Genomic DNA, 22325 nt, shown 5'->3' with positions numbered 1-22325 from the left:
ATCACGCTTAATAAGATAATTAATAATCTTGTTAGGGTTATTATGATTATAAATTCAAGTGATCGCCAATAATAGTTCATTTGTGCATTAAATTCAACCAACATAGATTAAACAGGTTTAGGGTTAATCCTATTGATTGCATGTTAGTCAGAAAGCGCACATGAATACGAGCAGAATAAAGTAGAGGCCTATTATTAGGGCAGGTTCAATCTCTTTTAGGTTGGATTTGTACCATCATCCCCGAACCCTTATTTGGTTCATGACCTTATGGAGTTGACGATCTCTTGGATCGTTAAGGGGTGTAACCTTCATCCTATGAACGGTTTACAAGTTCCTTAAAAACTTGTTGGCGACTCTTTTGCTCTATCTTCTTCCCTTTTGGACGCCACCGTACTTTAGTGTATGATCACAGTGGGGTTCAAGCTAGTGGGATTTTAAAGGCTTGAAATTATTCCCTACAAATACCCTTCACTCTCTCATAAACCTCCTTTCCACTCAATGGCCTAGGCGCAACCCCCTCCTCAACTTTCCCATCGAAGGCCTTTTTCTGCTTACGATACGGATGATCGCGCCTAAGAAATCTTCGGGTCCTCACGTACACATCTTTGCCATAGTGGTCAAGGTACACGTTCGGTGTGTCATCAATACAAATAGGACATGCTTTATGCCCTTTGTTCTTGTACCCGGACAGATTGCCATATGCAGGAAAATCATTGATGGTCCACATAAGGGCAGCACGCAAAAGAAACATCTCGTTCTTATGGGCATCATAAACGGTAACACCTTCGTCCCACAACTTTCTCAAATCATCAATAAGAGGCTCAAGGTAAACATCAATGTCGTTTCCAGGTTGCCTTGGCCCCGTTATCAAAAGTGAAAGCATTATATATTTCTGTTTCATACACAACCACGGAGGCAAGTTGTAAATCACTAAAAGTACCGGCCATGTGCTGTGTTTAGTACTAAGAGTGCCAATGGATTCATACCGTCTGTGCACAACCCAAGCCTTAAATTTCTGACTTCACCACCAAATGCCCTAAACTTCATATCGATGTTCTTCCATTGTGGAGAGTCAGCAGGATGCTTCAACAAACCATTTTTCTTTCTTCCCTCAGCATGCCATGCATCTCAGGTTCTTGGCGTCTTTTGGAATTGAAAATAGACGCTTTAACCTTAGAATAATAGGAAGATACGACAACACCTTGGTAGGAGGTCCTTTACTACCAGCATTGCAGCTTGATCGCTTGTAACGCGACTTACCGCAACGTGTACACTCCTCCAACTCTTCATATTCATTTCGATACAGAACACAGTCATTAGGACATGCATGTATCTTTTTATACTCCAAACCAAATGGACACATTAGTTTCTTTGCATAATAATAGGAATTAGGAAGTTCATTCCCATCTGGCAACATATCATATAACGCAGTCAACAAAGAAGTGAAACTAGTGTCACTCTAGTTATGCTTAGACTTAATTTTAAATAGTGTAAGCATGGCTGAGAGTTTTGTGTATTTTTTGGACCCGGGATACAAAGGCTTTTTGGCAGCCTCTGATAATGACTCAAATACATCAGGTCGGTCACCAAATTCACCTTCAACATCACGCATCATCTCATCCAAGTGATCATCACCACCACCATCCTCGGTGTCATCCCCTTCACCACCATCATCACTCCCATTTTCTTCTTCAACATGAATCTCGACACTTTCAACATGCGTCTCATTGCCAACAACATTCTCCCTATATGATCCCTTCTCACCATGCCAAACCCAAACATGATATTGAGGCCTAAACCCATGACATTGTACATGAGCCATGATGGTATCCACACTATTGACCCTTATGACATTATTACAATTGACACAAGGACAATAAAGGTAATTGACACCCGTTCTAAGCTGATACTGTGAAGCACTCTTGCAAAACTCTTGAACCCCATTAAAAAATTCCAATGTATCACGTCTACCATACATCCAACCGCGATCCATTGACGATTTAAATTGCCTTTAAACATACCAACACATTTCAAACAATGATAAATGTAACATATATTATGTAATCAAAGTACATAGCATATATATCATCCATAAATCGTAAAAATGAATGCTCCCAAAAGGTCCTTATCACTCCAACCTAACCCATCCTTGAACGTCTAATCTCACTAGTGAATGTATGTCAACTTTTCAATTTTAAGGAAAATCCGGCAGCATTTCCCCCCAGTTCTCCAAGTACACGATGTAGGTAATAACTAACCTACATATGTACCCAGAGAACATGGTGAGAAAATGACAAGCCCGGATATTCCTTAAAATCGAAAGAGAGACATACATTCACTACCTAAGTGAGATTAAACGTCCAAGAATAGTCCCAACTGGGGACTATTCAAGACTTTCTCCTATTGAGAAAGACTCGAACGGGTATCTAGGCAAATGATGATGCAAGCATTCAATTATTATTTGCATTTATTTGACATTCAACAATAAACAAGTTCATTAATTTAAATAGGGCTAATAATTAAATTAACATACATACAAAATCAAACTAAGATTACTTATATATATATATTCATACATTGCAATTTACTAACCACATTTAACAAACTAAAATGTTAACTAATATATATTCTATTCATAAATTTCATTCAAAGCTACTCAAATTCAAACAATTTCATTCAAAGCTACATATGAAACTTGGATTAACTACTTGAAACCCTAACTTGAAATTTTGGAATACCAAACAATTAATACTAATTAATACATATGAAACTAAAATTTAGCAAGAACTCACCCTAATTTGAGAGTGAGAAAGACAAAGATTGAAAATGCGTGCTTGGGCTCGACCCACCACCAGCCACCAGCAGGCTCGAGCCACCACCAGCCACCAGCAGGCTCGAGCAACCACCAGCAGCAGCCTCGACCCACCACCAGCCACCAGCAGCCTCGACCCACCACCAGCAGCAGCCTCGACCCACGACCCAGGACCCCCCAAACGCAGCTTCAATTAATAGCCAAATAAAAAAAAAATTGAATATGAATGGAGTGGTGGTGGTGGTGGCCGGAATCTGAAGAAGTGAGAAGAGAGGTGAGGACGAGGGAGACAGAGAGGAGGAGTGAAGGCGGGAGACAGAGAGGAGGAGTGAAGTGAGAACGAAGAAGTTAAGTGAATGCGCTGAAATTTCAATTCGCATGGAGGAGAAGAAAGGGTATCCCGCTTTTTTTTTTTTTTAAAATGGCCAGCGGTTTGGCCTTGAACCGCTTACCAATTTAACTAATGGTAAGCGGTTCAAGGCCAAACCGTTGGCCATTAGTTAAAAGGCAAGCGGTTCACGCCAAAACCGCTTGCCATTACACTTCCCTCTTTTTTTTTATTAATCTAATGGGAAGCAGATTTTGTAAACCGCTTGCCTATAACCGCTTCCCATCACATTTATTCTACTAGTGATACTCTCTAATTCTTAGAATTATTTTTATATCACACCTCCAATTCATTTTTCACAATCACAATAATAGCGCATTTATTGAATTGTTCAAAGTACCCAAATTCTATTAAAAGCTCATCACATCAACCAAATAAAAAAAATATATCACAGAGTGACAAAACACAATTCTGAATTTCAGATTATACAAAATCTACTCAAATGAATTTTCAGCCAAAAATAAACAATTATTCAAATGAAAACTAAACCACAAACATTAGAAAAATCAGTTAATGCAAAAAAACTACTCAAAATGAAATATCAGCCGAAAAAAAAAACAATAATTATAACAAATATTAGAAAATTATATTACACAAAATAGACTCAAAATGTGATGAAAGATCAGCCAAAAACACAATTAGTCAAATGAAAGTTAAGCCACAAATATTAGAAAATTCAGATTATACAAAATTTACTAATGTAGACACCCATTTGTGTCTCCCCAAAACCAAACCCAGTGATGAGTACCTTTCACGTCGAATCATAATCGAATGAAGTGAAAGTGTGGAAAGTCTAGTGTTGCGGATAGTTTTTTATTCTTTTCTTTTCTCCCTGTTTTGGAAAACTTTATTTTAAGGAAACAGCTAATCCAGTTTGGTTGGTCCATGATATGGGTCCAATAGTTATGTAGTTGGACGGGGGTTGCAAAGACCTTTCCAACGATATATTATAAGCCCAATTCCGATGAATATTGAGGAAGTTATGGCCAATTTACTAAACTGGGCCCGGTTTGAGCTTTATGTACGGCCCAATGATCTAGAGGAGGGCCTAATATGATTTATCATTCCTAATGCAATTAGGAATGGTTTTAGTCTTCTAGAATCTTCTAGAAGGTTCTTTTCATTCCTAATTCAATTAGGACTTTTTAGAGTTTTAATTAAGATGAAATAGCATTTTCGAAGAAATTATATTATTTTATCTTCCAGTACGGTAAACTTATCAGATTTTCGAAAACGCGTTGGAATTAAGACTGGCGTCCAACCCCAGGCCTTGGCGCCTGGAACCAGGCTTGGCGCCAGACACTAGCCATTGGCGCCTGGCGCTAGCCACTGGTGCCTGGCGCCAGCTAGCCAGGGTTGGCGCCAATACTGTTATGTGATCTTCAGACTCTATTTTGTTAAATTATCTTTTTTGGCTGATTTTCTCTATAAATAACGTATTAAAAACTCCGTTTTCATGGACCAACTCTCTTCATTCGCAAGGTTTCATTCACGAATTCTCATCAACAATTAGTTTTAATTAGCTTTCATCAACAATCAAGTATTCTTTAGCATTCTATTCTTTCTTGCTTTTTTTATACAAAATTCCGCATTCACAAGATCTAGAAACACCTAGCCATATTCGAAGTTGCCTTCGCCCTAGACGTGAAAGGTTTTAATTTCTGAGGGTTTGGTCCCAAATCTCTATTTAAATTATTTAATTTAATTGTTTTGATTATTATTTTCCTTGAAGTTACTAACGTGTGTATTTTGTTATTAGAAAGAGGTACGAAGCATCAAAGTAAGTACTTTAATTGATTAATTGATATTATGATGTAGAAATCATGTTTATATTGTTATTATGAAATTCCTAGTATCATGTCTAGGGTAATTTAAATATTAAATATGATTGCTATGATGCCTTTTATTCTCTTCCTAATATTAATTCATGTTAGTATCATGTTAGGGTTAAAGATTTGATTTTTATTGCTTAGTGACATGCTAGGGTTTGTTATTAATCTTGTTAGTATCATGCCTAGGATCTTGCTATTTTTATTATGCTTTAATATTAACATGAACATGATTATGATTATAATCGTTATAATTTATGATTATGAATATTATTATTATTATTATTATTATTTTGATGATAATTATTTTATTTATGATGATATTATTATTATTATAATTATTATTCATGATATTGATTATTTATTGTGTTGCTTGATTATTTATTCTTTATTTCTTGATCACCTTTTTATGCATGTTTAAAGGGAATTTGGTACTTGTCATCACGCTTAATAAGATAATTAATAATCTTGTTTAGGGTTAATTGTGATTATAAATTCAAGTTATCGCCAATAATAGTTTATTTGTGCATTAAATTCAACCAACATAGATAGACAGGTTTAGGGTTAATTCTATTGATTGTATGTTAATCAGAAAGCGCACATGAATACGATCAGAATAAAGTAGAGGCCTATTATTAGGGCATGTTCAATCTCTTTTAGGTTGGATTTGTACCATCATCCCCGAACCCTTATTTGGTTCATGACCTTATGGAGTTGACGATCTCTTGGATCGTTAAGGGGTGTAACCTTCACCTCGTGAATGGTTTACAAGTTCCTAAAAAACTTGTTGGCGACTCTTTTGCTCTATCTTCTTCCCTTTTGGACGCCACCGTACTTTAGTGTATGATCATAGTGGGGTTCAAGCTAGTGGGATTTTAAAGGCTTGAAATTATTCCCTACAACTAATTCAGCCAAAAAAATATCAATAGAAACGAAAATTAAGCCACAAAAAGTAGAAAAATCAGATGATTCAAAAACTAATTAAAATAAAAGGCAAATTAAAAATAGAAACCGAGTACCGTGATTAGGGTCATCAGGAACAAAGGCAATATCAAGTAGAAAAACACCAGGATTAATCGAAAGATAAACTCTCTCCCATTCAAAAAGCAAGTCATCGGACTTCGCCGAAAGAGTAGTCAACAACGGCGACATTGACAACGACAAAGCGCAGTAGTTCGAAAATGGAGGCTGTGAAATCAAAGATAACTCACAATTCAAATTCGACATTGTCAACAACAATGAAAGCGCAGTAGTTTTTTTCTCTATGATTGATGGAGGAGAGGAGAGGAGAGGAGAGAAGGACGGGGAGGAGAGAGAGAGGAGGAGAGGAGAATGACGGGGAGGAGAGGAGAGGAGAGAGAGAGAGAGGAGAGAGGAGAAGAGGAGAAATGACGGCTATTAGGTGAAACCCTAAAAAGCCATGTAATGGGCTCCTCTATAAATTGGGCCAAGTTACGTGTAATATAGTATTTGTAATGGGCAAAATAGTGTCCGTTACGAATACTTATTTATATGTAACGGGCACTTATTTGTCCGTTACAAATACATAGGTATTCGTAACGGACATTATTTTGCCCGTTACAAATAAATAAGTATTCGTAACGGACACTATTTTTCCCGTTACGAATATCTTAATTGTAACGGGCAAAGCTTTGCCCGTTACAAATAGCCTGTTACGAATGAGATTTTTTCCACTAGTGTAGCATGTTATCATGACTGCACCTTAGAATAACCTAAGATCCATCACTCACCGTCTTATCTGTCTGAGAATACAGAAGATCATATAATTGGTCTACATTTAAGGAAAAACTAGCTGCTGCAGCACTAGTTGCTATAGCTTATACTATACAACATGTCAGAAATAAGTACTAACGGATTCAAAAGATTTTGAACATTAGCACAGCAAAATGTATTAAAGCTTAATTGTGCAAAAACTACAAAATTTTAGCGAGTATAGTCAGATGTGTGCATCAGCTGCTTAAAATACATTAAAACTAAATGTCGTACCTTGTCGGGGATGGTCATTTGCCTAGATTCAATTGTCTCAATCAATTTCTCCTTGGATTTGTTGAGCCTCCAGTGCTTTATGAAATCAATAATAAGCAACCTAATTAAGGCAGTGTAATCTATTATAGCCAAATAATTTATTTGATTCAAATGTAGAAACAAACTCACAATTGTTTGAGCTATTTCAAAATCAGCAGGATTGTCAAAGGTGGTTTCTTTATAATCACATTTGGATTTTCTCCCTTGGTGTCGTACATCCAATCCTTTCTTAATCTGGCCTTGAAAGCTCTCCACCGGATTGAAGCTCTCCCTAATACGTAATTTCTACGTTCTTCCGGCACTATAAATCCTCTCTGCACAATTCAAATAAAAGATATCAAATATAATTAGGACTATTATTTGATCAGATTGCTGTGTTGTGATTTAAGCAGATATGATCAGAAAACTACAGTTGTAACCTGTAAGGACATTATTTATGTTGCTCTGATTCCCATACTCTATCAAATGGATCATCCGGGTACCTTAAATGAAAAAAAAAATCTATATTTGATACTCATGGTTTTGCAACAAAACATTGTGGACTGTCAAGAGTTTTTTGCATAAATGTTACACGTATAATAAGAAATTTGTGGTCGTTTCAATAAAGGAAATCACAACCATTCAATGCAAAGTGTATTTGTCATACATTACAGTTACTTAGTATTTTCCAAGAAATTGGTTCATACCTTATGGGATCTTTCGTAGGAGCTCCAAAGTTCACCCTAGCAGCAACCTTCATGTAAAATTTGTCCTCATAATCCGTGGCGTACATTGAGAGATTCAATGGTCGATGCTCCAGAGTAGAGATAAAGGGAGACCCTGTAGTTGCACAGCAAAGACGGACATCAATGGAGCTTGAAGGTGCTCTGATGATCATCTCTTTAACATACGTTCTCGATCCGTCAAACACCGTTACAGTTGCCCACTTAGTTGCATCCAAGAATAACAGAAAGCTGGGGTATATGTCAGCAGTTGTAGTGCTTCCATATAGGAATGTTTCCCTTACAAGGTACCTTCTCCTTTCCTTTATGTCTAATGTATAACAGTATTTCTTGTCATCTGTTGGGAAATCCCTTCTCTTTTTGTAGGGTTCCCATTCATCATTTAAGCTTTGAATATCTACAGTTTTTCCATGATTCATAATTCCATTGTCTGAAATACATGCTAACCCAGTTTTTTTGTCACTATAATTACCATCTCCTCCACAATCTATACTGGTAAACTCTGCATATAATTATATGAGAAATTATGAATAAGTTAGCTTTGAAGGTTGAATACATGTTAAAATTTAAAGTCATTATGAATCTGAGTTAATAATAGTACTACTATAACATACCTGTTACTTGGGAGTATATACATGGTAAAGAGAGAAGAAGTAAAGCCAGAATCTGGAAATATGAACCCATTTAAGATCTTGAAAAGAGAGAGGAACTGTAGACACCCATTTGTGTCTCCCCAAAACCAAACCCACTGATGAGTACCTTTCACGTCGAATCATAATCGAATGAAGTGAAAGTGTGGAAAGTCTTGTGTTGCGGAAAGTTTTAATTCTTTTCTTTTCTCTCTATTTTTGAAAACTTATTTTAAGAAAACAGCCAATCCAGTTTGGTTGGTCCATGATATGGGTCCAATAGTAGTGTAGTTGGATGGGGCTTGCAAAGAGCTTTCCAACGATATATTATAAGCCCAATTCCGATGAATATTGAGGAAATTATGGCCAATTTACTAAACTGGGCCCGGTTTGAGCTTTATATGCGGCCCAATGATCTAGGGGAGGGCCTAATATGATTTATCATTCCTAATGCAATTAGGAATGGTTTTAGTCTTCTAGAATCTTCTAGAAGGTTCTTTTCATTCCTAATTCATTTAGCATTGATAAATTGACTTTTGACTTTTCAGAGTTTAAATCAAAATCAAATAGCATTTTCGAAGAAATTATATTATTTTATCCTCCAGTACGGTAAACTTATCGGATTTTCGAAAACGCGTTGGTATCAGGCTTGGCGCCTGGAACCAGGCTTGGTGCCTGGCGCTAGTGTTGGTGCCTGGCACCAGCTAGCCAGGATTGGCGCCAGCTCTGTTTTCTGAGCGTCAGACTCTGTTTTGTTTATTTTATCTTTTTGGCTGATTTTCTCTATAAATATCTTATTAAAAACTCCATTTCCATTCATCAACAATCAGTTTTCATTCGCAAATCATTAATTCTTTAACATTCTCTAAATCATTCATCTCTCTCTTTCTTTCTTTTTCAAAACTTTGTGTTTTAATACAAAATTCCGCATTCACAAGATCTAGAAACACCTAGCCATATTCGAAGTTGCCTTCGCCCTCGACGTGAAGGGTTTAATTTCTGAGGGTTTGGTCCAAAATCTCTATTTCAATTATTTAATTTAATTGTTTTTTTTATTGTTTTCCTTGAAGTTACTAACGTGTGTATTTTGTTATTAGAAAGAGGTACGAGGCATCAAAGTAAGTACTTTAATTGATTTATTGATATTATGATATAGAAATCATGTTTATTACATTGTTATTATGATATTCCTAGTATCATGTCTAGGGTAATTTTAATATTAAATATGATTCCTGTGATGCTTTCTATGTTCTTCCTAATATTTATTCATGTTAGTATCATGTTAGGGCTAAAGATTTGATTTTTATTGCTTAGTGACATGCTAGGGTTTGTTATTAATCTTGTTAGTATCATGCCTAGGATATTACTTTTATTATGCTTTAACATGAATATTAATATAATTATGATTATTATTAATTATGATTGCTATGATTATGATATTCGTTATTGTTCATGATTATTATTATGATTTTATTTATCATGTTGCTTGATTATTTTATTGTTATTGTTTGATCACCTTTTATGCATGTTTAAAGGGAATTTGTACTTGTAATCACGCTTAATAATATAATTAATAATCTTGTTAGGGTTAATTTGATTATAATTCAAGTGATCGCCAATAATAGATTTATTTGTGCATAATATTCAACCAACATAGATAAACAGGTTTAGGGTTAATCCTAATGATTGCATGTTAGTCAGAAAGCGCACATGAATACGATCAGAATAAAGTAGAGGCCTATTTTTAGGGCAGATTCAATCTCTTTTAGGTTGGGTTTGTACCTTCATCCCCGAACCCTTATTTGGTTCATGACCTTATGGATTGACGATCTCTTGGATCGTTAAGGGGTGTAACCTTCACCTCGTGAACGGTTTACAAGTTCCTAAAAAAACTTGTTGGCGACTCTTTTGCTCTATCTTCTTCCCGTTTGGACGCCACCGTACTTTAGTGTATGATAACAGTGGGGTTCAAGCTAGTGAGATTAAGGCTTGAAATTATTCCCTACAGTTTTTGGCGACTCCACTGGGGAGGATTTCTATTTTAATTCCTGAATTTGTTTCGGCAATGATTTAGAATAAGTGGATGAGACTCGAAAAGTTCTAAGTACTTCATATGCGTAATTTTGATTAACATTATTGTCATATGCATAAAAAAGATCTCATTGGAAAGACCATCCGTAATGAGTTAAAAACATAGGATTTTACACGTAGGAAATTTGAGGAATGTCTTTCACAACTAGGACTGAAATAACACCGCGCGAAACTGGAAAATTTTATCGGGCACAGAAAGCTGCTGAGGCATGTGGGAAGTAGCGTCAGGGGCTAGAGCTAGGCGCCAGAATTTTAACCGTAGCGCCAGACGCCAGTATTGGCGCCAGGCGGTACAGTTAAAAGCTGGCGCCAGTCTCTGTTTGCTGGCGCCAATTTCCCCCAATACCGAGCCAGAAATATGCGTTCTAATTTCGACCGGTTTTTCGTATTGTTTGCTCGATCCTACTTCCTGATTGAATTTTTTCTCACTTTTCTGAAACCCATATGTGTTCTACATATGGACATAACCCTTTGGGAATTCATGCTCCGTCTACCTGATTGAACGCTCTGTGCAACAAAAGGTATATCCGAGATGTTGAATTCACCAAACCATGGAAGCAAGTTTTTTCTAAAACTTGCGGTGTCCCATCCACTCGTGCCAACCCTTCACGGTTAGGCTTCCGCGCGGTGCATCCGGACAATTAACCATGGACCCTCTTTGACTAAACCATATCCCGAACTTTAGAGAACTAGAGCCATGGTTAGGTTGCGAACGCATTGCATCATATTGTGCCTACTTGACTAATTGTGCATCATTTGTTGTGCATATATATGTTTCTCTTAACCGTTTGTTGACTTGTGTTGAGACTAAATAAATTAATGACTTAAAGAACTTTGCCTAATTAATTAATTAATTAATTATTTAATTTAAGTCAATAAAGTTTAATATTTTAATCGTAATTGACCTAGTACGACTTTAGGCATACCCCAGTTGTCTAATAACACCGAAAACAGTCCCAGACCGAAGCTCCACTATTGGCGCCAAGGTCTGAGCTGTAGCGCCACACTATGGAGTGTAGCGCCTGACGACAGTTCTGTTGCCTGGCGCCAAGCTCCACTGTGTGACACCGGTCCTGTCGCTTGGCCGACAGTTCGGATTATTTGTCGAGTCATCACCTAAGGTCTAATTAATCAGTTTTCTGTTTAATTCGGTTAATTTTGCTGTCAATAATATTTAATTGAATCAATGATCAAGTTTAGGCACTAAGTCCCATGGTCTTACACAAGAGTCCAAGCATGTCACTTACACTCAACGCACACACCAATACACATACTTTGACCATGATTAAGAGAGTCTTGTGTGAGCGTTTTTTCGTCATTTTTTTAGGGGGGTAAGTCGGATATTAATCCTCCAATATAAAAATAATAATACTTAGTTCCCTAAAAATATGATTTTTTTTTTCCAAAAATATGCACCCTTCTTTCTTTTTTCCCTTAAAATAAACCATAAAGTCAAGATGATTCGAGTCAAGTAATTAAAATGCAAAATGGTTTAATTTACAGCGCGTGGTCAAGAAAGGAAGGACGATTAATCAAAGATAACCTCTTCGTACAAGTCCAACTTTTCGACAAACTTATAGCTCGCAAGAGGAAAGCTAGGGTTATAATGGCAACTCAAGAAGAAGTCAATGATCTTAAGAACCAACTGGCAACTGTGACTGAGACACTCAAGCTTCTCGCACTTAGAATCGATGATCCCGTGAAGAAACAACAAATGGACCTCATGCAAGAGAGTTTAAGCAAGTTGTCTAGCGACTACAAGTTTCAAGAGCTTACATCACAAGGGGTCTCGGTGGACAAAGATCTTCTTCCGTAGAAGTTCAACGCCAACGACATCCCAAAATTCAGAGCAATTGACAACCCATACTTTCATCTAAGAGCATTCAAAACAATAATGAGTATCAAGGGTACGTATCGATAAGAAGGTCTTCCCTTCTCTGTTCTCACTATCTCTCGAGACCGTTTGCCAACAATGGTTCTTTTATCTCGAGAAAGAAAAGACCTCTACCTGGGAGTCTATAGCAAACGCTTTCGTAGATAGGTACAAGTGCAACATTCAAGTCGAGACTGACCATAGAGAACTTGAAATCCTCAAACAGAAAGAGAATGAAGGCTTCACCTCTTTCTTTAACAAGTGGAGAGAAACCTCTGCTAAAATGATTGAGGTGCCAAGCGAAAAAGAGTCTGTGAGAATGTTTATCAAGAATCTCCAACAAAAATATTCCAAGCGTCTTAAATATCAAAATAATCTCCATACCTTTAAGGCTGTTTATGACATTAGGATCAATATTGAAGATGACTTGGCTAAGTCAAAAGCTGCCAACAATAACTCCAACAGTGGCTGGAAAGGAAAGAAGAACGACAATCCTTCTTCTTCCAAAACCGCCCACTCAAATAATGTTAGCACCTTTAATTTAGGAGAAGTTCTTGACATGAACAATCAAGGACAGAAGAAACCATTTAGGAGGAACTTCACTCCTATTTGCATGAGTTATGACACCGCATTTGATCAATTAAATGCAAAAGGTCTTATAACTCCCATTGGACCATTTGGGGACCCACCAGTTGAGAAGAAGTCGGTTAACAGGAACCCCAATGCACACTGCAAGTATCACCAAGGTAGGGGCCATTCCACTGAAAGTTGTTGGAAGCTTAAGAAAGCTATCCAAGACCTAATCGACAGTAACAAACTGTCGTTGCCCCCTGCCAGTAAGAAGCCAAGCATCGACAATGCACCTCTAGCTCATACCCTAGCTATCTCCGATGAAGAAAACGAGATTGACCCCTCATCTCTCATTAAACCTGTTGAAGAAATCAATGCCATAGAAAAAGAAGAGGAGATCTTTTTCGTTGTCAAAGATAGCCTTCCAGAACCAGCGAATAAGGAAGATATACAATTGCTCACACTGTCTATGAAGGAGGCATCGCAACTACTATGTGAAGCTCTCAAAGTTATGAACGAACTCCATAAGAAATATGATGAGCTTCCACGTCCAAAAGAAGAATTTAAAAGAGAATTCACACCAGTGAGATCGACTTATGAGGCAAAGCACTTTCCCTTACAAGTCACTGAAAAACCCAAGAAGAGCAATAGAATATACACTCCAATTGGGATCCCATATGCGCAAATGTTCGAAATGCTCCCCGAGAGTGGCGAGGTCAAACCTCTCGAACCGAGACCAATTGAGTCATTAAAAAGGACAGATAGATATTACTGCCAGTATCATCAATCAGGGGGTCACACTATAGAAAACTGTTTCAAATTCAAGGATTTGGTACAGAAAATGATTGGTGAAAAGAAACTAGTCCAAGTTCAACAAGAAGAGGATACAACCATTAATGGAGTTTGGGACAGTGATGAAGAAGATGTCTATCTAAAGGACATAGTAGGACCTTTACCTTCTGTGTCATACACGACATATGACATTTGGGCTGACGAAGATTCATCAATAGACGTCCTCACAAGAGCTGGGAGAATGAAACCTCCCGTTTCAACACAACCTATGCCCACCATACATCAAGTTCCCATACCTATCATCAAAGACAATGACATTATTAAACAGTTTAAGAAGACAAAAGTTGAGATGAATGTGTGGATACTTCTGGCAACATCTCGAGAGCATAGGTTGGCTGTAATGAATGCCTTGGATAAAATCGGGATAGATTCTGACACTACTCCTGAGGGACTAGCCAACTTCCTCACAAGTAACTTTCCTAGTCCGATTAATTTGATCACCTTTTCTGACAAAGATTTACCCCCAGAAGGTGACAAACATTACAAGGCATTAAACCTCACGGTAGTCTGCAAAAGGATGAATGTTCCCATGACTCTTGTGGACAATGGATCGGCTATCAATGTCTGTCCACTTAGAACTGCGAGGATGCTCGGCATAAGGGATGAAGACTTAACTCCGTCCACACAAGGAATAAGGGCCTACGATAATACTCGCCGTCAAGCTCTTGGCAAGATTACCCTAAATGTAACGGCAGGAGCAATAGAACATGCTACTACTTTCCAAGTAGTGGACATCAAAGCTTCATTCAATTTATTGTTGGGACGCCCTTGGCTTCATGATCTAAAAGCCGTCCCTTCATCTCTCCACCAACAAGTGAAAGCTATAGTTGGAGGAATTCCAATCACCATCGATGCTTCGCCTATGAGAATCAAATCCATAGAGAATCCAATCATTAATGTGGAGCACGACGAAGATGATGAAGACCTATGGGGCTTTAACGAAGAAGTCTCCTTAATCCAGGAGGATGAAAGGACATCTCTTTGCCATGACCCCCATTCCAACATGACCGTCAACGCCATGCTGAAGAAACAAGGACACTTTCCTGGGATGACTTTAGGAAAGAAGAAAGGAATAGCAAAACCGCTGGAGTCACCTAGCCTCCCTAAGTTAGATACTTTCGGACTTGGTTTTGAACCGACTCCAAAAGATCTCAAGAGATTCCATGACAAGTTGAAAGCACGTAGGGACGCTCGCATTCAAAAGAAAGCAATTCCAATGGATTAGTACCCTCTTACGCTTAATGGTCAGTTCATAAAAGAAGGAGAGGACTATCCATGCCATGAATTTCTCGAGCCATTTGTTGTAAATGACATAAGACAACCGGGATTTGAGATTTTCTTGGATTGCTACTTCACTGATGAAATCCCAACTCCCGTCCACAAGGAGAAAGCACCCCCATGTTTTGACTTTAACGTCATGGGATTACTGTTTGGGCGAGAAAAGAATGAGCCAACTTATGAAGAAGATAACTCCTCGCTCATTCAAGCGGTCCTGCAAAGTGAAAGCTTCGACCCCTTGAAGCTATTTACTCCGGCTGAAGGCTCACTACAAGGGTGGCGCAAGACTATCAAAGTGACTACTCCAAGCGGAAGGAAGATATCAATCACGACAGGGCAAGGACCGATGTTTGAAGAGTCGTCTGAGTCAGAGTCTGAGTCAGAGTCTTTCCCTTTAGAGTCTTCTAAGTCTTTAGTAGTAACACCTCCCCCTCCTATTTCTTCTCCTAGGATAGTTAGTGATCCAGTCCCTGAGGACATATCACTCTTTGATGTAATGATCTCAGAGTATAATAATATTTCTCATTCTCCTTACTTCTTGTGTTCCTCCCTAACCCAAGATGACGAGCATTGCTTAGCTAACGATGAAAAAGACAAAGAAATTATTAAAGCAATGGAAACACTCGAAAAGAAAACACCGGTAATTGAAGAAACTGAAACGGTTGATATCTCGAATGATTCAACTCATAAAAGAGAAGTTAAAATCGGATTAACATTGAATAAACAAGAAAGGACCGATTTAATTAACTTACTTAAAGAATTTATCGATGTATTTGCTTGGTCATATGAAGATATGCCAGGCATTAATAGAGAAATAGCTCAAACACTATACCACTAATTCCAGAAATGAAACCTGTAAAACAAAAGTTACGTCGAATGAAACCCGACGTAGCACTTAAAATAAAAGAAGAAGTTCAAAAACAAATAACTTCAGGTTTCATCAAGGTATCCAAGTACCCCGAATGGGTCGCCAACGTCGTCCCAGTTCCAAAGAAAGAAGGAAGGGTAAGGATGTGTGTCGACTATCGAGATCTAAATAAGGCAAGTCCAAAGGACGACTTCCCTTTGCCACACATCGATATTCTAGTAGACAACACAACAAATCACGCGCCCCTCTCATTCATGGACGGATACGCAGGGTACAATCAGATTCTCATGGCAAAAGAAGACATGGAGAAAACAACTTTCATAACACCATGGGGCACTTACTGCTACACAGTAATGCCATTTGGGTTGAAAAACGCGGGTGTTACTTACCAACGTGCAGAAACTGCCTTACTCCATGACATGATGCACAAAGAAGTCGAGGTATATGTCGACGATATGATTGTAAAATCAAAAGACCGTTAGGCCATCAAGTAGCCTTAAGGAAATTTTTCGAAAGGCTAAGAAAATATAACATGAGGTTGAATCCATCAAAATGTGCTTTTGGAGTCACCTCAGGAAAGCTCTTGGGATACGTTATAAGCTCTAGAGGAATAGAGGTAGACCCAACCAAGATTAAAGCAATCATGTCAACGCCACCGCCCAAGACTGAGAAACAGATTCGAGGATTTATTGGCCGGTTGCAATACATAAGTAGGTTCATATCAAAACTGACAACAATATGTGAACCAATCTTCAAGAAGCTCAAGAAGAATGTACCAATAATATGGGATGACGAGTGTCAAAAAGCCTTTGAAAAGATCAAAGCCTATCTCGCAAACCCTCCCGTATTAGCGCCAGCACTTCCCGAAATACCTCTTAGGTTATATTTGACGGTTACCAAAGAGACAATGGGAGCCATGCTAGCACAAGAAATAGAAGACAAAGAGAACGCAATCTATTACCTAAGTAAAAATATGTTTGAATATGAAACACGCTATACATCATTCGAGAAGTTGTGCCTCGCCTTGGTGTGGGCCACAACTAAGTTAAGACATTACATGTTGGTGCATACCGTTTTCGTAGTCTCCCGATTAGATCCACTCAAGTATCTGTTCGAGAAATCTACACTCAATGGACGCATATCAAGATGGATAGTCAATCTAGCCCAATTCGATGTAAGGTTTATGCCACAAAAAGCTATTAAAGGATCCGTGGTGTCAGACTTTCTAGCAGATTTTCCAATAGAAGACTCGACGCCAATATAAGACAATGAATTTCCAGATGAAGACTTAATTGTCACAAAAGACAATACTTGGACCTTGTATTTCGACGGAGCCTCGAACCAAAAGGGATGTGGCGTTGGAGTACTACTAGTATCACCTAAAGAAGAGCATGTTCCAATCTCAATAAAGCTTGATTTCGACGTTACCAACAACGCTGCTGAATATGAACATTACACCAAAAACTAGATTAAAGATCGTAAGATATAGAACGGTTACCAAAGGTAGGCGTTCTACAGGAGAATATAGAACGTATTTATATAAGAGACGTTCTGTATGTTAATACATATGGAACGGTTAGCATAGCTAACTGTTCTCTATTTCTTTTTACATAATTAATTAAAAAAAATAATTAATTATTATAAATAATATAGAACGGTCTTCTTGACAACCGTTATGTATTGTAAAGTAGTATACATTACAAGTATTTTTTTTCTTTAAATTAGAAGGAAATTATATACTTTGTCAAAAAAGAAGGAAATTATATACGGAGTAATAATGTACCACTGTACTCAAATTGAAGCATGCGCTCATCACTTCACTAGAATACCTTAGAAAAAACAAAGTACTTAAAAAAGTGGAACCTCCACTGTCGACCTTCAGTATTAAAAAAAACCTTCAGCCGCTTACTGTTTTGCCGTTGCTGCACCGCCGCACAACGTCTGCAGCACCGCACCTATTCGCTGAGCCATTAAGGTAGGCTCGAATTTTTTTTTTTTTTTAAACAAAGGTTTGAATTTTTCTTGTCATAGAGAAATTGGATTATGATAATTTGTCAATCTTATTGCATGAATCATTCGAATTATGATTGAAACAGAAGTAAATTCGTAGATTTCATCTATTACAGTAATTTGCAATTCGAATTTTAGGTTATTGAAAAAAACTTCAAAGTTCTAGTTTTAGGGATAAATTCAGTTGATTGTTCATATGAAAATATTTCAGTCAAATTGCAGTAAATCAATCAAATTACCCTTAATTTTGCCAAATTGATCATACCTAAGTTAAATTTAGAACCTTAATCAGATAAAGAAAAAGGGGTAGGGAGAAATTGGTTACCAAGGGATTATTGTGCTCTATTAATTTCAAATACTTTGCAAAATATTTAGAAATATTGATTCACTTTGCTTTTCTTTCATAAAAGGGTTGGTTATGAGATCTTGTGATAAATCTGTTTCTAGTAATGTATAAGAGTAGTCATGGTTATTACTATGCTTACAATGATGAGTAAGGAGTGTGTAGTGCTTTTGTGGAATTTGTGTCTATGGTTGTGAAGAGAGAAGAGAAGAGAGAAAAGAAGGGAATCATAAATAGGTGCAGTGGTTAAGATTTAGATGGCTAAAATATGTTCCAAGGACTGGAAATTTTAAGTTTATTTACCATTAGCTTTGGAGGATAGTGAGGCAGCTCAATTTCAATTCTTTCTCTGTTTTACAAATTGAAAACTGAAATAAACATTTTCCAGCTAGATTGCTTATTTTGTTACTTGTTCACTTCTTTTGATGAAAGTATTTCAATACTATTACTCTAATATTTTGATAATTACTTAGAGCAATGATCAATTCTAACGCAGGACATCAAAAGGATCTCAAACAAAGAAAGAAGAAACCTAACATTAAATGGATAAGCATAGAGGCATTTTATCTTAACTTTAATTTTGCAATGCTCCGTACATACTTTGTTAGTATAATATATAACTAGGTGTTTGATTTAACCTTTTTTTTTTTTTTTTTTTTTTTTTTTTTTGTATTAGTGTCCTTGTGAAGCTCATGGCTCTAGTGATAGTGGATATTACGTTTGTCGCTACATGATTGAGACAATTGAATTAAGGCAAATGATCATCCCCGACAAGGTACGACATTTAGTTTGAATGTATCTTGAGTAGTTAATGTACATGCATCTTGCAAATTTTATATGAAGTTATATGCAAACCAACTTGTAAATTTGAGCAAATTAGTTAATGGTATCTGATGTTATGCATTTTCCATCTTTCTCTGAGCTCTGTTACTTGATATTATAAAAGTTAGAAATTCAACAGAAGCAGATTCACCATGCCCATAAAAAACAACAGCATTATGATGATGGTGCCTCAATAGCAATAGCAGAACATTTCAATGATGATCTCTGTGTTTGTCTTAGAAGTATGGGGTTTTTCTTATTAGTCTTAAAAGCAGAATTAGAATTGTTTAATCTTGTGATTAGCAGAAATAGATGTTGGCTAAGTAAAGCCATTAATAGCAAATTTGTTTGTAAAGATGCAGGCATAATTAGAATTGTTTATTATGCTTATTATGTTGTTAGACTATTTATATATTTTGTTGGGATGGGATGTATTCTATGATGGAGGTTTCTTGTGGACTCAAATTGAAAACTACGGTTTAAAATGTTATATTTTGATATACTTAGTTATATTTAATAAGATGAATTTATTGTATATTAACTAATAGGCATGTATTTTACATTGTTTAGTAGTATTTCAAGTAAGTTCCTCCTGCATATTCTCAACAAATGATCGATGAGCTTAGGGAAAGGTGGATTTAATATGTTACCGGATACCATCAACCAAATGACGACGTCAATGATTTATGTGAATTGTCGATCAATATGGTATTGGTATATCTAAGTATAGTTTGTTTGTTTTTTTTTTTTTTTATTTAATAACCATTAATTAGAAAGGTGTTTTGATACTTATGTAGGGGATTATAGGTACTACGCAGCGGAAATAATCATGAATCATATTCATATAGCACCTAACCAAGGATCTCATGCATAACACATAAAGAGTAAGAATTATACCTTTGAAGCGTGATTCCACTAGCAATCGAGCAAGAACAAGGGAGACAAAGAACCTCAAACGTGATTCCTCTACTTGGTCCACAGGCACAGGTTAAGACCTCCACTAATGCTAGTTAGTCGCGATCGAACTCTTCAATCGACCTTCTACGGAGAGGTATGAGCAACGAACTAGTCACGAACCACCACGAACCACCGCGAACACCACCAAGGGTGGTCGGCCGCAAGTACAAGGGGGGAGAGGGGTGCCGTGAGAGAGAGAGAGAGGGAGGTGAAGGTTTTGGGATCTTGGTTTCCTTGATTCACAATTCACTATAAGTTGATTGTGTCTCTTCTATTTTCAATCCTAGGCATGGATCTTATTTATAGATCATATCCATAAATAAGAGTCTATGACCAAGCCCAATTCCTAATCCCAATCAAACTACACTAGCCCAATCCTATTCATGATTAGTTAAATACTCATAAGGCCCAATAATGAGCCTCTTACTTGCTTAACCCAATACCTTGGTGTGTAACCTCATAGGATCCATTCTAGCTGGCTTTGGGCTATTTTACTAGCCCAAAGATCATCTCTCATAGTCTAGCAACAGATGATGACGCCCCAAGAGAACGAACTTATTAACTCCATAATAGTGATCCTTGATATATCTATTAATTGCACTTATCGAAGATATAACTCCTTCAATCTCCCACTTGTCTGAGACAAGTGCGCAATATTCAAATTCCTTAAGTCAATGTGTGCCGATTTGATAATATGATTGCATCTCATGTCGTGATCATATTAGTCCACAAATCTTTTCTTGAAAACTGAGTGAGAATTACAAAACAAATGATTACTATGTAATCCATTTGAGCACGGCCATGCATTTTCTAAATTCTCCCTCTTCAAGGGGCCAAGACACATTCCTAATTAAATAGGTAGACTCAATCCAATCTTGTGGCAACCAAAGCTCCCACTCAATTTCAGAAATAACCGGGAAACACCCTTTATAATCTCCAGTTACGGGCAGACGTTTGAGTGTACCACAGCCATAATATCCATTGAGTGAAATCAATGTTCCACTCATGTCAAAGGAATCCACTAATATATCCGGAAGCTCTATACTTGAACTTCAAAGTAGGTCTACAGTTCGATCATGCATCATTCATGCATATCCATGTGATTGACCGAGCCTCACTATGCTCCTATAGCCCATGAAACTGCGCTATCCAATCAATCTTACATGCTAGTCCATTATTACAAATCATTTATGTCCAATTTAATGATTCTAAACTAGGAACTTAAATAATACATGGATTTTGTTCACCTGTGGGGTTTCATTCACCAGGTCATCAACCTGATGAGCCCATCAATCCATAATTATTTTGGACATTTTATTTAATATTGAAAACCATCATTAAATAAGAGAAATAATAAAATTTCTGATTAAACATAATTCTGCAAATGAGTGTATTACATATGTAACTTATTTTTCTCCAAAAATAAATACAACTTCTAATGACATCATTGCTTCAATCCAGCTTCACTAGCATGTTTCTCATGCTTAGGTAGTGGAAGGGGTTTAGTAAGAGGATCAGCGATATTCTCATCCGTATGAACTTTGCACATCTTCACATCTCCTCTGTTAACGATTTCTCGAATGAGGTGATACTTCTTGTCAACATGTTTGGATTTGAAATGTGATCTAGGCTCCTTTGATTGAGCAATGGTGCCATTGTTGTCACAATACAATTCAATTCCATTTTGAGCACTTGGTACGATATCCAGCTCAGTTAGGAACTTCTTTATCCAAACTGCTTCTTTGGCTGCCTCAACCGCAGCCAAATATTCTGATTCTGTTGTAGAGTCTGCGACAGTGCTTTGCTTCGAACTCTTCTAGCTCACTGCTCCTCCATTCAGACTGAAAATGTACCCAGACTATGATCTAAAGTCATCCCTGTCCGTTTGGAAACTCGCATCCGTATAACCTTTGACAACCAACTCATCTTCGCCACCATAAACTAGAAACATTCCTTTCGTCCTTCTCAAGTACTTAAGGATGTTCTTGGCAGCTGTCCAGTGTGCATCACCTGGATTTTCCTGAAACCTGCTACACATGCTCAGAGCAAATGCAACATCCGGCCTCGTACAAATCATGGCATACATTATCGATCCTATTGCTGAAGCATAAGGAGTGATAGCCATACGTCTCATCTCATCCGGCATAACCGGACATTGAGATTTACTGAGCGTAATGCCATGAGACATGGGGAGAAATCCTCTCTTGGAGTTTGTCATCTCAAACCTGTCAAGAA

The 22325-nt window shown here is 37.3% G+C and overlaps 1 protein-coding gene and 1 long non-coding RNA gene across 3 annotated transcripts in view; one reads left to right on the top strand and one right to left on the bottom strand.

Moving 5' to 3' along the window:
* The window catches only part of LOC145634992 (putative LRR receptor-like serine/threonine-protein kinase At1g67720), a 30143-nt gene extending 21863 nt beyond the window's left edge, over positions 1–8280 (bottom strand). Inside the window, exons 1-2 of the mRNA XM_081686309.1 lie at positions 7762–8280; positions 7037–7389 (exon numbers count right to left, since the gene is read on the bottom strand). Coding sequence (XP_081542435.1) covers positions 7377–7389; positions 7762–8216 — 468 coding nt within the window. The 5' untranslated portion in view covers positions 8217–8280 and the 3' untranslated portion in view covers positions 7037–7376. The remainder of the gene's footprint in view (positions 1–7036; positions 7390–7761) is intronic.
* Positions 8281–17743: 9463 nt separating this feature from the next.
* LOC145634991 (uncharacterized) lies at positions 17744–19895 on the top strand. 2 transcript variants are annotated; one of them, XR_014113727.1, is made up of 3 exons: positions 17744–17933; positions 18988–19086; positions 19707–19895. It is a non-coding gene; the product is annotated as an uncharacterized LOC145634991 (long non-coding RNA). The 2 variants fall into 2 exon arrangements; XR_014113728.1 differs by having other exon boundaries at positions 19704–19895.
* The last annotated feature ends 2430 nt before the right edge of the window (positions 19896–22325 follow it).

This window comes from Chenopodium album, chromosome 6 (assembly GCF_948465745.1).
Source record: "Chenopodium album chromosome 6, dcCheAlbu1.1, whole genome shotgun sequence".
Classification (NCBI taxonomy): domain Eukaryota; kingdom Viridiplantae; phylum Streptophyta; class Magnoliopsida; order Caryophyllales; family Amaranthaceae; genus Chenopodium; species Chenopodium album.
This window is presented reverse-complemented; position numbering and strand designations above follow the sequence as displayed.